Source organism: Rhinolophus hipposideros, assembly GCF_964194185.1.
Source record: "Rhinolophus hipposideros genome assembly, chromosome: 3".
NCBI classification, from domain to species: domain Eukaryota; kingdom Metazoa; phylum Chordata; class Mammalia; order Chiroptera; family Rhinolophidae; genus Rhinolophus; species Rhinolophus hipposideros.
The window spans coordinates 69,320,793-69,335,543 of record NC_138049.1 but is presented as its reverse complement, the minus strand read 5'-3'; the positions used below and the strand labels follow the sequence as shown (position 1 = coordinate 69,335,543).

The 14,751-nt window shown below is 33.4% G+C and overlaps 1 protein-coding gene across 2 annotated transcripts in view; it reads left to right on the top strand.

Moving 5' to 3' along the window:
• TTK (TTK protein kinase) overlaps nt 1-14,751 on the top strand; it is a 35,555-nt gene that overhangs the window by 8,746 nt on the left and 12,058 nt on the right. For both annotated transcript variants that reach the window (XM_081038305.1, XM_081038304.1), the window contains 5 exons: nt 1,359-1,443; nt 2,468-2,585; nt 6,213-6,361; nt 10,969-11,102; nt 12,462-12,588. In XM_081038305.1, the coding sequence (XP_080894431.1) occupies nt 1,359-1,443; nt 2,468-2,585; nt 6,213-6,361; nt 10,969-11,102; nt 12,462-12,588 (613 nt within the window). The remainder of the gene's footprint in view (nt 1-1,358; nt 1,444-2,467; nt 2,586-6,212; nt 6,362-10,968; nt 11,103-12,461; nt 12,589-14,751) is intronic.

The following is a 14,751-nucleotide window of genomic DNA, read 5'->3' as shown; positions in this document are numbered from 1 at the left end:
AGAATGCTCTTAAGCTCTTTTACTGCATAATAGTACTTATGATTAAATTTTTATTTAGTATTAAAGGTTACTGAGCCTCTCAATGTTGTGAAGGACAAAGGAATGAATGGGGAATATGACTTTATTTTGCTTTTTCACTCATTAAAAGTATTCATCAAAGGAACTATTAAAAAATAGGAAATTTGGAGGGAAAAATATTAAGTCAACCTGAAGCTTAAAAGATTGCAGATACCCCCAAACTCCAGTTGTTTGAACATTCCTCACTTATAGGTAGCCTCTCTTCTAAGAATCTCTCCTTAGTGTGTACATAGAAGGCTAGAAGGCTTCATAGCAGGGGTGAAGAGGGGTCTAGGAATGATTTCTTTTCCAGCTTATTCAAGGAAAAGAGCGGTTATCAGTGGTGAAAGGTGATTAATTCATTCGTTTGCGTAAGAAACTAGGGCATCAAGAAGTGGGGCAGAGTTAGTAGAGATACAGTATTGTTTATCACATCTGGTGTCTTTTCCTTCCTTCAACTTGGGTGCTTATTCCCTTAAAAGAAATGGAAATCTAGTTTTCTAGCTTAGCTAAGGGAGTTTTTCTGGCCTATTCGTAACTCTAATCACTATATAACATAATTTCTATTGGAAAAATCTCCTTGGATTTCAGAGAACCACTTGGCAAATAAACTTTAGAAAATACAATTGATTGTTTTTAGTTGGTGTCTCCTACACTTAAATTCCTATTATACTTAGGGCTCAACTAAGCATTGATATGAAAAGAGCATTTTGGTTGTCAAGGTTAAGTTCCAAAGTGTTATGAGAGGACTATTACCTTGTCATCTTCATTTCAATTATCTAGCTGAAGAATAAAGGTGACTTTCTCACACTCCAAGAAAATAAAAACAAAAACAAACCAGTCGTTTTCTTGCTTGTTATGACAGAGTGTGTGCCAGGCACTGTGGAGGCCCGTGGAAGGGTTTATACTCTAGTGCATGTCCATAAACTATTTGTGACCTGAAGTGTAGTTTCACCTATGTACTGTTGTTCCCTTCTTTCCCACAGTCAAACCTTAATCCCAACTGTTATTATGTAATTTATTTAAATTATATAATTTATGTGAATTTGTAATTTATGTAAAACTTATGTAATGAAGTAGGTAGTCACCTACTACTCAGCTTTATCACTTTTGTCATTGCTCAGCACCTAATCACATATTACTACAATCATGCTATTTTAAAAATATTCTTTTTAAGAGATTTTTCCAATTAAAAAGCGTGTATATTGTTGAAAAGCCAAGTTTAAAATGGAAAACAATAATACATTGAAAAGATTAATTTCAAATTAAACATTAAAATTATTTTGTTTTGTGGGTAATAGACAGACCTCTAGATCAGAATGCCGGGAGATTGTGCCTGGATCTAAATCAAGTGGAAATGATTCCTGTGAATTGAGAAATTTAAAGGTATTTTTACTTTTTAAATATTTTTCTGGAGCAAGGTTTCCTGATCTAGGGGTCCATGGAGCCTTTTCTGCGGAAGGGACCCATAGTTTATACAATATCTTTTAAAGTGTTCCTGAAGCCCCAAAAGATAGAGGACCTCTAATGGGAAGGTGTACAGAAGTCCTAAACTGTTTTTCTGAGATTCAGGTGGTAGAGCAAAGATCATCCATCTCCTGGGATAACTGAAGTAACACTTACTATGCATTTTTTAAGCAGATTCGTTGGCCTGGAGTTGGGAACAGCTTCAGTTTCCTGGGGTGTTTAATCATATGATCTTAGCAGGGCATCTTAGAAACAAATGAGAAAATAAATTGTGAAGGGTAGAGGTGAGGGCTTAGTCTGATATTCTGAGATGGCAGAGCAACTTTGTGTGAACTTCAAAGAGAAGAAACAGTTGTAGTCACTGGTGCACTGATTTTTAGGGATTATACTATTGTTGGACTTGAGTTAGTTCCCTGCCATCACAATGTGTATATTTTCAAGTTTATGTTCTTTATCATTCCTTTCTTTCATGGTCTAGCCTTTAAAATAATTTTAACTAATCACAACTACCTTAGAATAGTGCATAGTTGAGTTAAAATTTTACTTTCTGGATTTAGAATAACTACTGGTTTTAGACTTACACAAATCTTAATTTTGACTAATGCTATTATTTTTGGTGATAAAATATAATCATAGTACCAAAATAATGAGGCGTGTTGTACCTTGGATTCAAATTTTCTAACCTCACTTGTTAAGTGAACATACTTTAGCAACTGATTAACATCCCCATTGAAAGCAAGTTGACCGTATTTATAGTTACGTCCATTCCCTTTGCTCTAGTCAGTAATTCAAAAAGTTAATCTTTAATTGGAGTTTGTGAGTCTACGTATAATTATAATAGATAATTTTCCTAGTAATATTTTCACATTGATAAGACTTTAGTGTATTGACCACTAAGACAAATTAGTATGAGATTTTTAAAAATCTTTTTCTTTTCATATAGTCTGTTCAGAATATCCATTCCAAGGAACCTCTGGTGTCCGATGAGAAGAGTTCTGAACTTACTACGGATTCAGTAACCGTGAAGAATAAAATTGAATCAAATCTCAGAAAGTTAGAAGGTAACAGTGACAAAAGTTACACTTACTTCTTTAAGAAAACCACGTTGTTGCTTGTGATTGCTAACCAGTCACTTAAGAATTGCAATATATGTCTATGTCTATGTCCCTTTATCTTGTATTTCAGTTGAAATATACAGAATGTATAAAAAGTATTGAATTCTGTAGCAAAGGAAGTTTATTTGCCTAAAAGGTGCATGAAAGGAAGAGTGGAAGGAAAGTGCAGTGGATCTGAGTTACATTTCTCCATTGGCTTGACAGATAGTTTCTGGAAAGGACACAGCATCTGTGTTTATATGACAATTCTCCTTTTCCTTTGATCAAACATTTGATTTTCCGCTATAGGAGTACTATGTACTATGTTAAGTGTCCTAAGGATATGTAAATGAATGAGCCAGGGTCCCAAGCAGGTTACCATCCAATGTGGGAGATACACTGCTCTAAATATAATGCTGGGTACAATGTAGAAAGTGTCATAAGAACCATATAAATAAAATGCTGTAAGAATTCAGAGGGAGGAGAGAAATTTGAGGAACTAATTTGGTTTAGGGGAAATAAGGTAATAGTTTGTGAAGTAGAAGAACGTGAAGAGTTATGAGGGTTTAAAGGAAGGAATACAGTGATAGAGTATTCCAGATGGAGGGAATAGTGTAATAAAAAAATAAGACGTTTTAGGAACAAAAAACAGTCTAGTTATGCTGAAAACTAACACACGTAGTATAACAATGGGAGATAAGGCTTGTAGACTTGGAATGGCTGGCTTAAATTTTTTATTCTTTTAGATGTCACAGTACCATTAAAGATTTTTGAACAGGATCACGAATTGGGTTTTCATTGTCCAAACAAAGATTGAATGTAATTTTTTTCTTTTAATTGGACTGCGGAGGGACACTGAGACAAAACTGGGCTTGCCCCAGACTCATTTTGGTTTATCCTGATTTTTCCTGGTTCTAGTCCTGAAAATCTCATGTCTCAGTCCCTGGCAAAAAATCTCATGTCTCAGTCCCTGGCAAACTGGGATGGTGAGTTACCCTACAGTAGTTTTTTTTGCCATTATTTTGATGGGGAATTGATTCTTAATCCTAGCATTTGGGGGAAACTTATATTTTATATTTTCATGGGATCTATTAAAACTGGTATGACTGAAAAATCATCTTTGGTGAATATGCTTGTTAATAGTACTAATCTGACACATAATTTAATGTTTTTAAATGAAGACTTGTGCCAGTAATATTTTGTACAGTAAAACTTTCAATCAGAAAACTGCCCAAATCATAAGGATGCAGTGCAATGGAATAGTTCATTCATATGCATTCCTATGGAGTGTATTCAAGGGTAGGGGTGGGGCACAGAATGTGCACATGTTCATCTTCAGTCGGTAGTTCCAGACAGTTTACCTTTGACCAGCAGTTGTGCCACTCTTGCTTTATAACCTCAGTTGTTTTATTGTTGATTTTTAGTTTTAGACATTCTCATGTTGCTAAGTGATACCTCATGGTGGTTTTAATTTTACATTTCCCCAATGTCTAATGATGTGGAACTTTTATTTTGTATGTTTATTGGCCGTTTGGGTATCCTTTTGTGAACTACTTGTTGGAGTTTCTTGCCAGTTTTTCTATTGGGGTTTCTTTCATTTTCTTGTTGATTTTTAGGAAATATTTATATCGTCTAGATACAGATCCTTTTTTTGGATATGTGTATTACGAGTGACTTCTCCCATTATATGGTAAAGAGTTTATGAAAAGAAATTCTTAATTATCACTCATTTCAATTTATTCATTTTTTTCTCTTGTGTTTTCTGTTTCTTTAAACAAATCTTTTCCTACTCTAAGATCATAAAGATGTTTACATATATTTTAGAAGATTTATCATTTCACATTTAGACTTATATTCTACCTCAATTTAATATTTTTATATATGTAAGATATATATATGTATCTTATGTATCTTATATATGTAAGATAAGTGTCAAGATTTTTATCCCCCCCATGTGGGTATCCAGTGGATCCAGCAGTATTTAGTGAAAAAACCCTCTTTTCTCTCACTGAATTGTTATAAATTAGGTGATCCTGTGTGTGATACCTGTTTTTAGATTCATCTTTGTCCCATAGTTTTTTTGTTTTTTCTTGTCTATCTTTGTGCTAATACAGTACTGTCTTAATTACTGCAGTAAGTCTATATCTGTCCGAAAATCTTCCAACTTTGTTTCTTAATATCTGTGTAAATCTTCCAACTTTGTTCTTCTTCAAGACTATTTTAGCTATTCTAGGCCTTTTGGATTTCCATATAAAGATGGAATCTATCAGATTCCTTTTTTTAAAAAAAATTTATTTATTGGGGTGACCAGATTCCATTTTTTAAAATGAGATTTGATTGAGATCTAAAGGCACAAGTTCACATCTTAACAGATAAATTTTCTACTTCACTAACCTGGCATATTCCTTCATTCAAGTAGTCTTTAAAACATTATTGAGGGAATCATTTTCTGTGTAGAAATTTTGCTTTTGCTAGAGTTATTACTAAATATTTGATGTTTTTTGATGCTATGATAATGAATGGGATCCTTCTAATTTTCTTATCTTTCTTCATTGCTGGTATGTAAAAATACAACTGATTTTTTTTTTGTTATTGATCATTGATACAGTGACATTGCTAAATTCACTGACTATTTCTAATATTTTCCTATGGATTATTCCTTCATGTTGTTTGAAAATAATGTAACATTTTTTTTCTTCCAAGGCTTTTAACTTTCTTTTCTTTGCTGTAGTGCACTTAACACCTTCAGTATAATGATGAATAGAAGAGTTGATAGGTGGCATTCTTGTCTCATTCCATCTTTTAGAGGGAAGCTTTCAATATTTTACTCATGTATTTACTCATGTATGATAATTGCTGTAGATTTTTGTAGGGACTTTTCATCAAGTGTCAAAACCATGAGTTTTGCTTTATACCTAGATTACCATTACTTTTTTTGGAAATGGTTGTTGAATTTTAGCAAATGCTTTTTTTCTGTTTATTGAGTTAATATATTTTTCTCTGTTCTGTTATTATGGCAAATTAAATTGATTTTCAAATGTTAAGTAAACTTTCCATTTAAGAATATACCTAACTTGGTCATAATTTGTTATACAGTTTGTATATCAATTGCAAATATTTTGTTTAGGATTTTTGCATTTATCATCAAGCCAGGAATATTGATATTCGTAGAAGAGTAAATATATTGTTCAGAGACCCTTAAGAAATTAAATAGCAGGCCAGTTTAAGGTGAATCTTTTTGTTAAAAAAGGAAAGGTCTATGAAAAGCGGTGAATTATCTTCTTTTTAGTAGTAAAAATTTATGACATATATATGTTTTTTAAATTTTTACTTATTTAGTTACTTGCTTTCTAGTAAAGACCGCAAATATTCAGAATGGTTTCTTACAATTTAGGAAAATGTCTGTGTTGCAGCTTTGTAAAATTGACTTGATAAAAGCAAATTGTCAATAAGTGGTTTGAAGTTTTTAGTTTCTCTCTTTGTTTTTAAGAGTAAAATGCTAACACAGTATGCAACAGGTTCTATTGGTTAGGTTTAATTTTGCTACTATCAAATATTCTTGCATTTTAATGACAATAACAAAAACACTTTCAGAAACTAAAGAACGTCAAGAACCAAAGGTTCCAGAAAGTAACCAGAAACAATGGCGGTCTAAAAGAAAGTCAGAATGTGTATACCAGAATTCTGCAGCATCTTCAAATCAGTGGCAGATTCCAGAGGTAACACCAACAATTGATACAGAGGTAACTTTCTTTGCCCCTCAAGTGTAATATTGCCATTATTCATAATGTGATGATCACATTAAATGTTTTTTTATTTTATTAAATCCTTATGCACCATATTTAGTGGAATAGTTTACTTAAGGGCTGTTTTTATTATTTATAAAACAATGATCAGTAACAGCCATAGGTTCTGTAAGAGTAATGTCAACCTGAGTTCTATTTTCAAGAGTGTTTCTGGATTGCTGGTAGACAGGTGCAGGGGTCAGCAAACTACAGCCTGTGGGTCAAATCTGGTTCCCAGCCTGTCTGTGTAAATAATATTTTCTTGTGACACAGCCATGCCCATTCATTTACTTATTGACTTTGGCTACTTTCCAACTGTAACAGCAGAATTGAGTAGTTAGAACAGAGACTGTCTGGTCTACAAAGCCTAAAATGTTTACTGTCTTGCTCTATATAGTAAACAACATGCTGGTCTCTGACCTAGTGCAATGCATATCGAAGCATTTGACAATTTTCTATTGTTAGTCTCATGGATAAAATAGAAAAATATAGACTAAACAATATATATGAATTTATAGCAGGTAGAATGATCATTCCCAGTGGCTAGGGGCCATTTCAGAAGGAATGGTCTGGTAGACTACTGGAGAGCCAAACCTATTTTAATACATCGCCATAGCCTCACTTTTTATTTTCAGTTATATTCTAACTCACTCGTTCTCAAATATTTTGGTCTTAGAAGTCCCTTTTACACACTTAATTATTGAGACCCTGAAAGAGCTTTTATTAACATAGGTTATATTTATCTGTGTTTACTGTATTGGAAAATAAAACCAAGAAATTTAAAAAATATTTGTTAATATATTAAAAACAATGATAAACATGAATATAGATACACTTATGAAAAATAAGTATTTTGTTTTATTGATGTATAATTGAATTACAACATACTTGTTTCAGGTGTATATTTGTATATGTTGTGAAATGATCACAATAAGTCTAGTTAACGTCTGTCAGCATACATAGCTACAAGTTTTTTTTGTCTTTTAATGAGAATTTAAGATATATTCTCTTAGCAACTTTCATACATACATTATTATTAATACAGAATAATCACCATGCTGTACATTACATCTCCCTGACTTATTGACGACCTTTTGACGACCTTAAACCTTTAGACCATGGCTCCCCTCTCCCATTCATCCTTTGGCAAACACCAATCTATAAGCTTGTTTTTCCTTTTTCTTTCTTTTTTTTTTTTTTTTTTTTTTTTTTTTTTTTTTTAAGATTTCATATATTAGTGGCACTGTGCATCATTTGTCTTTGTCTGGCTATTTCACTTAGCATAACGACCTCAAGATCCATTCATGTTGTCACAAATGACAACATTTCATTCTTTAGGCTGAATATTTTCCATTATGTGTACATACATCCATCAATGGATACTTACGCTGTTTCCGTATCTTGACTATTTTAAATAATGTTGCAGTGAACATAAGGGAGGGTGCATATAACTTTTGCGTTAGTGTTTTCATTTTTTTCAGATAAATGCCCGGAAGTGGAAGTGCTGGGTCATATGGTAGTTCTGTTTTTAAGTTTTTGAAGAAAATCTATACTGTATTTTATAGTGGCTGACAATTTTCATTCCCACCAACAGTACACAGACATTTTAACAATATTAATTTTTCCAATCCATGAGCATGAAATATCTTTCCATTTAGTTGTCTGAAATTGTTTTCATTAGCGTCTTAGTTTTCAATATACAGGCCTTTCACTTCCTTGGTTAAATTTATTCCTAGGCATTTTATTCTATTTGATGAAATCATAAATGAATTGTTAATTTTTTTCTGATAATTCATTATTAGTGTGTAGAAATGCAGCAAATTTTTGTATATTGATTTTGTATTTTGCAACTTTACTGAATTTGTTAGTTCTAGCAGTCTTGGTGGAGTTTTTAGGGTTTTCTATATATAATATGTCCCCTCAAATAGTGACAGTTTTACTTTTTTTTCCAATACGGATGACATTTATTTCTTTTAATTACCTAATTGCTCTGACTAGGACTTCCAATACTGCTTTGAATAAAAGTGGCGAGGGTTGGCATTCTTGTTTTATTACTGATCCTAGAGGAAAAGTTTTCATCTTTTCACCATTGAGTATATGATCTTCTCTGTGGGCTTGTCATATATGGCCTTTATTATGTTAAGTTATATTCCCGCTGAAAAATAAGTATTTTTCAAAACAAAATAATAATAGTGAGAAAAGTGGCATTGTTTTACAATTTCTTTAATGGTTAGCTTACCAGAAGAGTGGATTTCTCGTATCTGCTTTTGTATTCAATTTATTTTATCACCCTATGTCTTATAGCCTCAGGAAAACTCCAGTATATACTCAAGAAAGAATGAAAATTAAAAAGACACATAATGTCTCAGTATAACTAGAATAATAGTTTTAAGTTCTCAGACTCCCTGAAAAGATCTTATGGACTACCTTGTCCCTACTTTTCCTGGATTACTCTTTGAGAACCACCAATCTTTGCTGTCATCTCTGAACATTCTCGTGACTCCCATCAATGCTTCAAGATACCTACTTTCTTCACTGCTATCTATTTCAACTCAACAACTGTTATCTTTTTTTTTGTTGCTTTCATTAACCCTATATATCATTAGTCCTATATCTAGCATCCAAATTCATAACTTTTTCCTCCCTCGTGTGATCATTTTCTTGATTTCACCTTAGCTACCCATTCCTACTTGTATAGCCTCAATTCTGATCTCCAATATCTCAAATGCAAACATTCCACTCAGTGACTACAATATTTTCACTCTCCTTGCTTAGTAATCTTGCTACAACAGTTTTTCAGTACCATCCTGACTACTAATCCAAATATATATATATATATGAGGAACTCTCTTAAATGAAATGGAAAATTTATCCAGGAAAAGAGATAGTGGCCACCTAGCTATCTTCAGAAACTTAAAGGACGGAACTGTAGAAAGTAGAAGAGATTGATCCATTGTTGTTCTCAAGAGCATAATGTGGACCAGTGGTTTAAAATTATAATAGAGAAACTGATTTAATCTAAACACTTGTGAATCCTTTCTAAGAACTAAAGCTGTTCCCAAATTGAAGCAAATCTCCTTAGACAGTAGTGAGTGCTCAGTTGCTAATAGTGTTCAAACAAAATCTGATTCTCTATTTGGTTGAGATGCTGTAGAACAGGGGTTGGCAAACTTTTCTGTAAAAGGTTTGTAGGCTTTGCAGGCCAGAAGGTCACTGTTGCAGTTACTCACCTCTGCCATTATAGCATGAAAACAGCCACAGACAATACATAAATAAGTGGGCATAGATGTGTTCCAATAAAACTTTATTTACAAAAACAGGTGGCAGGCCAGATTCGGCCTGCAGGCTGTAATTTGCCCATCCCTGTTGTAGAAGATGTTCATTCATCTTTGTCTTGGGATTTGTATGAAATAAATTCTATTATACAAGCTCTATGTCTCTTACAAGGGAGAAGAAGACTAGATAGGTATTTGCTATTCCAAATTTTGCTAAATAATTAATATTTATCCATTTCCCCTCAAACATAAGTGGGAAATTTGATTTTATTGATTAAAGAAAGACTAGCTTTTATTTTTTTTTTTTTTATTTTTTTATTTTTTTAAAGTAAAATAATAACAATAAAATTTTATTTATTTATTTATTTATTTTTTTATATACCTATTGTGCCTTTTTTTTTTTTTTTTTTTTTTATTAATTAATTTATTAGTTTCAGGTGTACAAAACAAGGTAATACTTAGACGTTCATCATTTATATCCCTCATACTGTGAACCCCCCTCCCCCCATCCACTATCCCTCCGACCTCACACTGAACCATCACATTATATATATAAAATTATAGTTGGCATTCATTAATGTTTAGCTTCTGATGTACAATGCCATGATCAGGTATCCACAGTATCCCTGAGGTGGTCTCCCAAATAGGACGCATGTCCATCGGATACCCAACAAAATCTTTACAACATTATAGAATACCTTCCCCAAATTAATTTTCAAAAGAAAAACCCTGAGGCCATCTTGTGGTTACCAGCTGCTTCCAAATCCCTTCACCTTTCCCCTTATCCCCAACCCCCTCCCACACACCCATCTAACCACTCTCGGTTTTTTCTCTGCGTCCCCAAAACTGACTCTGATTAGTTCATTCATAGTCTTTTCTTTAGATTCCATATATAAGTGAGATCATATGGTACTTGTCTTTCTCTTTCTGACTTATTTCACTTAACATAATGTTCTCTAGATCCATCCATGTTGCTGCAAATGATAAGATAAGAAAGACTAGCTTTTAGAAGCACAGGGCACTCAACTTAGATTCTGAAAGTTCAATACTGGTTATAAGAGACCTGATAGGAGAGGACATTAGATCCTGTTTTGTTAAATACTGTGGTTTCCCTATTCTGATCCCTTGGAGCAGAATATAACAGGCTTTAGAACTTAAGAGTGAAAGAGCTGTATTAAAAAGTTTTTTAAAGTCTGGAATACGTATATCTACCTATTTTAGCATGCTTTTGTATTTTATATTTGTATTATTATTTTTTTGGAAGTGATGTTTTTTATTTTGGTTAAACAGAAACAAACCACTTTTGAGCAACCTGCCTCTTCACTTTCAAAGCAGTCACCGCCATTATCAGTACCTAAATGGATTGACCGAAAATCTGCTTGTAAGACACCCAGCAGCAGGGCCTTGGAAGATTACATGAGCTGGTAATTTTTTGGCTCTTAACTTGGTGTAATAGAAATAACATGGTCTTTAGGGCCAAATAGATCTGGAGTTGAATCTTGCTGTTACATTAAAGCCTTTTTGAATTAATGTTTTTCTCAGCATCAGTTTTTTTCATCTGTGAAAGGTGAGGCGAAGTTGGCTACCATATGTTTTTTAAGGATTGTTGTGGAAAAGTCTCTGTCATATTGTAATCTGTACCTGCAACTTATAAATACTTTAAGTATGCAAAACTTCTTGATAATCATGCATTGCCACATGGATATCTCTGTAAATGAGAAACATGTTATGGTTACATTCTTACAACAGTTAAAGGGTGGATACATTTTATATCAAAGGAGGTGTTAATTGGAATGTGATAGTTTCTGAAAGAGGTTGGTTGTATAGGTCACATAGTTCTGGGGGTGTTCAGAGGTATCAGACAAATAGATGGGAAGGAAGGATGAGTAAAAAGATTGGATGGTCACTGCTGATTGCTAGGAAACACGAGATATTGCAAAAGCAAATTAAAGATATTCAAAGAAAGGAAATAAAGGATGATACATCATATTCTTTAACCAATGGCTATATTTTTAGTATTTTTTTAATGCATTAGAGGATAACAAATTCATGATGACTTTTGCTATTCATTTTTATGGTGTAATCTCTGATGTTAATTAGAACTGGCCTTGAAAGTATTATAACCTAGTCTCCTACCTATTTAATACAATTGTACTATGTATTACCTCGTTTTATTATACTTAGAATACTTTAAAGAATGATTGCTAATGGCAATAATGTAGTTATTTATTGTGAAGTTAGATTATTTTTGGTCAACAAATATTTGTAGAACTCCTTTGTGCTAAGTAAGCATCATTCTAGGTACTGAGGGTACAATAGTGAATAAGACAAGCAAAGCACAAATGTGAACTGATCATCTTTAAACTCAAAGCCTAAACTCCTCTGATGTAATTGGCTTCCAGATCTTTCCAGCAGGCTACCGTAGAACATTATTGTTAGAAAGCATTCTTAAAAATCTATGATTACTCATAGGCTGATCTTTGCCTTGGCTAAATTCTTATTAAATAGCCCCAAGTCCATATTTTAAATGCCATCTTATTTATTTTGCAATAAGAATTTTTGGGGACAGAAAAGTTACTTTCAGAAAGAATTCCCCCCAAATAAAATTTCTTGCGATGGTGTACCTAGAATAAATTGTCCAGCTATATTATGAAAACTGACTTGGATTCTATTTGATGTAACACATTTAAGCTTATATCCACCTTTTAAAATCACATAAAAAGTGAGTCAGAATCTTGTTTTTAAATTTTTAATGTTTTAAATTTAAAAAATATCTTTCCTAGTTTTAGAACTCCAGTTGTAAAGAATGACTTTCCACCTGCTTGTCAGTTGTCAACACCGTATAGCCAACCTGCCTATTTCCAGCAGCGACAGCAGCAAATACCTGTTACTCCACTTCAAAATTTACAGGTTTGATAAGCTTTATATATGATGGCATATGTTAAGGTATGACCAATTTCAAAGATTTCGTTTTCACAGGATCTAGTTGTTAGGAAAAGTCTTAAGAACTTGTCTATTCTTAGTCCCAATAAGCAAAACTCTTCTGATAAGAGTGCCTCTTGACTAGGAGAGGTTAGTTATTGAAGAAGTTAGTGCAGTATTTTTTTTTTTCATTAGCTAGGCCAAAGTATCCAGTTTGAATAGCTAGATAAAATTTCTCCTGTAATCTATAAGAGTTACTTTTTATTTCATTAAACTAATTAAGCCATCTGTTAGTGAACAGCCTCATTTCATTGGCTGATAAATATAAATTTTCAGGAATATCAGAATAGCAATATGAGATGTTACTAGAATATATTAAGTCATTATTATAAAATAAGAGAAAATTTTTTTACTGATGGGAAGATTGCATTGCCATCTGGAGAAAAAATAATTTAGACACTCTCCTGACCTCAATACTAAAATTAGTTTCTAATGACTAACTGAGAGGCAACTTAATACAAGTAGAAAGTGTGGGCTTTGAAGAGAGATTACCTGGCTATGAATCTTGGCCTCACTACTTACCAGCTGCATGACCTTTTGCAAGTTACTTAAACTCTCTGTGCCCGTTTCATCATCTATAAAATGGAGATAATGAAGCTGCCTATCCCATAGGATGATTGCGAAGATTAAATTAGTTAATGTATATGTAACTCTTAAGACAGAACCTGGTACTTTGTAAATAATAAATTAGCAGCAGTTGTTATTTAAATAAAACAGCAAGGAAAAACCCCACAAGTAATTTTACAAATCAAGAGGCAAGAAAATTAGCTGACAGAAAGTAGAATAAAGGTTATCTACTAGGTAACCTAGAGGGCGGAAAGAATGGAGTGTTACTGTTTAATGGATGTAGAATTTCAATATAAGATGATTGAAAAGTTCTGATATGGTTGGTGGTAATGGTTGCACAACAATGTGAACGGACATACATAATACCACTGAATTGTACACTAAACGTGGCTAAAATTGTAAATTTCATGTTATGTATAACTTAACCACAATTTAAAAAAATAATGGAACAAAAAATTAGCTGACAATAGATTATACTAACTATGGAAAGAGGTAATAGTGTTTTGAGGGTTGAAGCATATAGTAAATTACAAAGGAGAAAGAGAAAGATGACCAGGCTTGCTTATACATTGTTTCACAACACACTTATTGAGCTATTACTTAAGTCAGGGCCTGTTTGAGTCGAAATCTAGAAGTCAGGTGAAACATGACCACGTGAAGGGGCTAGGAGAATTCCAGAACAGGTCAGTGTCAAGAGGAAACTGAAAAGAAGCCAGGTGGGGCTCGAGTTCAGGAAGGGACTGGAGTGATCCTTCGGGTCCTTCAGGGGCCCTTTGACTTTTACCCCAAGAGGGATGGGAAGCTGTGGAACTGGTTGAAACAGGGTAGTGAACTTTTTTGCATTTTGAAACAGTTACTCTGGTGACTGAGGAGGATGGACTAAGGGGAATATGGGTCCTGTGTAGGAAACTGAACTTCACATTGATATTTAATCAGAAGTAAGTCAGTTACTTTATTCTAAAAACTGTCAGCAGTTAGGGGGAAAGGAAATGCAACTGCTTTCTTCTCTCTCAGAAATTTACAGTGTAAGTAGGAGAGGAAGTTCCAAAGAGGGTGGGCAGTGAAGAATCTTGATGAAATTACAACTTAATGAACGCTAACAGGTATATATTTCAAAGCCTAATACTTTCTTACAGAAAACACATGTCATGACTCAACAGTGTCTTTCAAACCTAGAGGTTAAAGACAGTAGAATCCTTATCTCGTGTAGTATGTTGAGGGAAGGTTTTGCCATTTGCTATGTAAAGCTGGACTTAGTTAAACTAAGATTTATTCAGACTTTGTTCCCTCTTGGTTAATCACCTAATGAGGTGCTCTTTGTGTCTTCAGCTTCCTTGTCAGCTCAGAATAACTCCTCTCATACCACTCCATCTGTTCAAAGCGTTTGTAGGTCCACAGAGAGCTCCAGTACAAGGGAGGAAGGAGCATGTTGCATAGATCAGTTGTAAGTTTGCTGAGGAAAATGCTGAAGTTCACGTTAAATGACTTGCTGAACATCACCCAGCAAAAAGGGGGCATTGATAA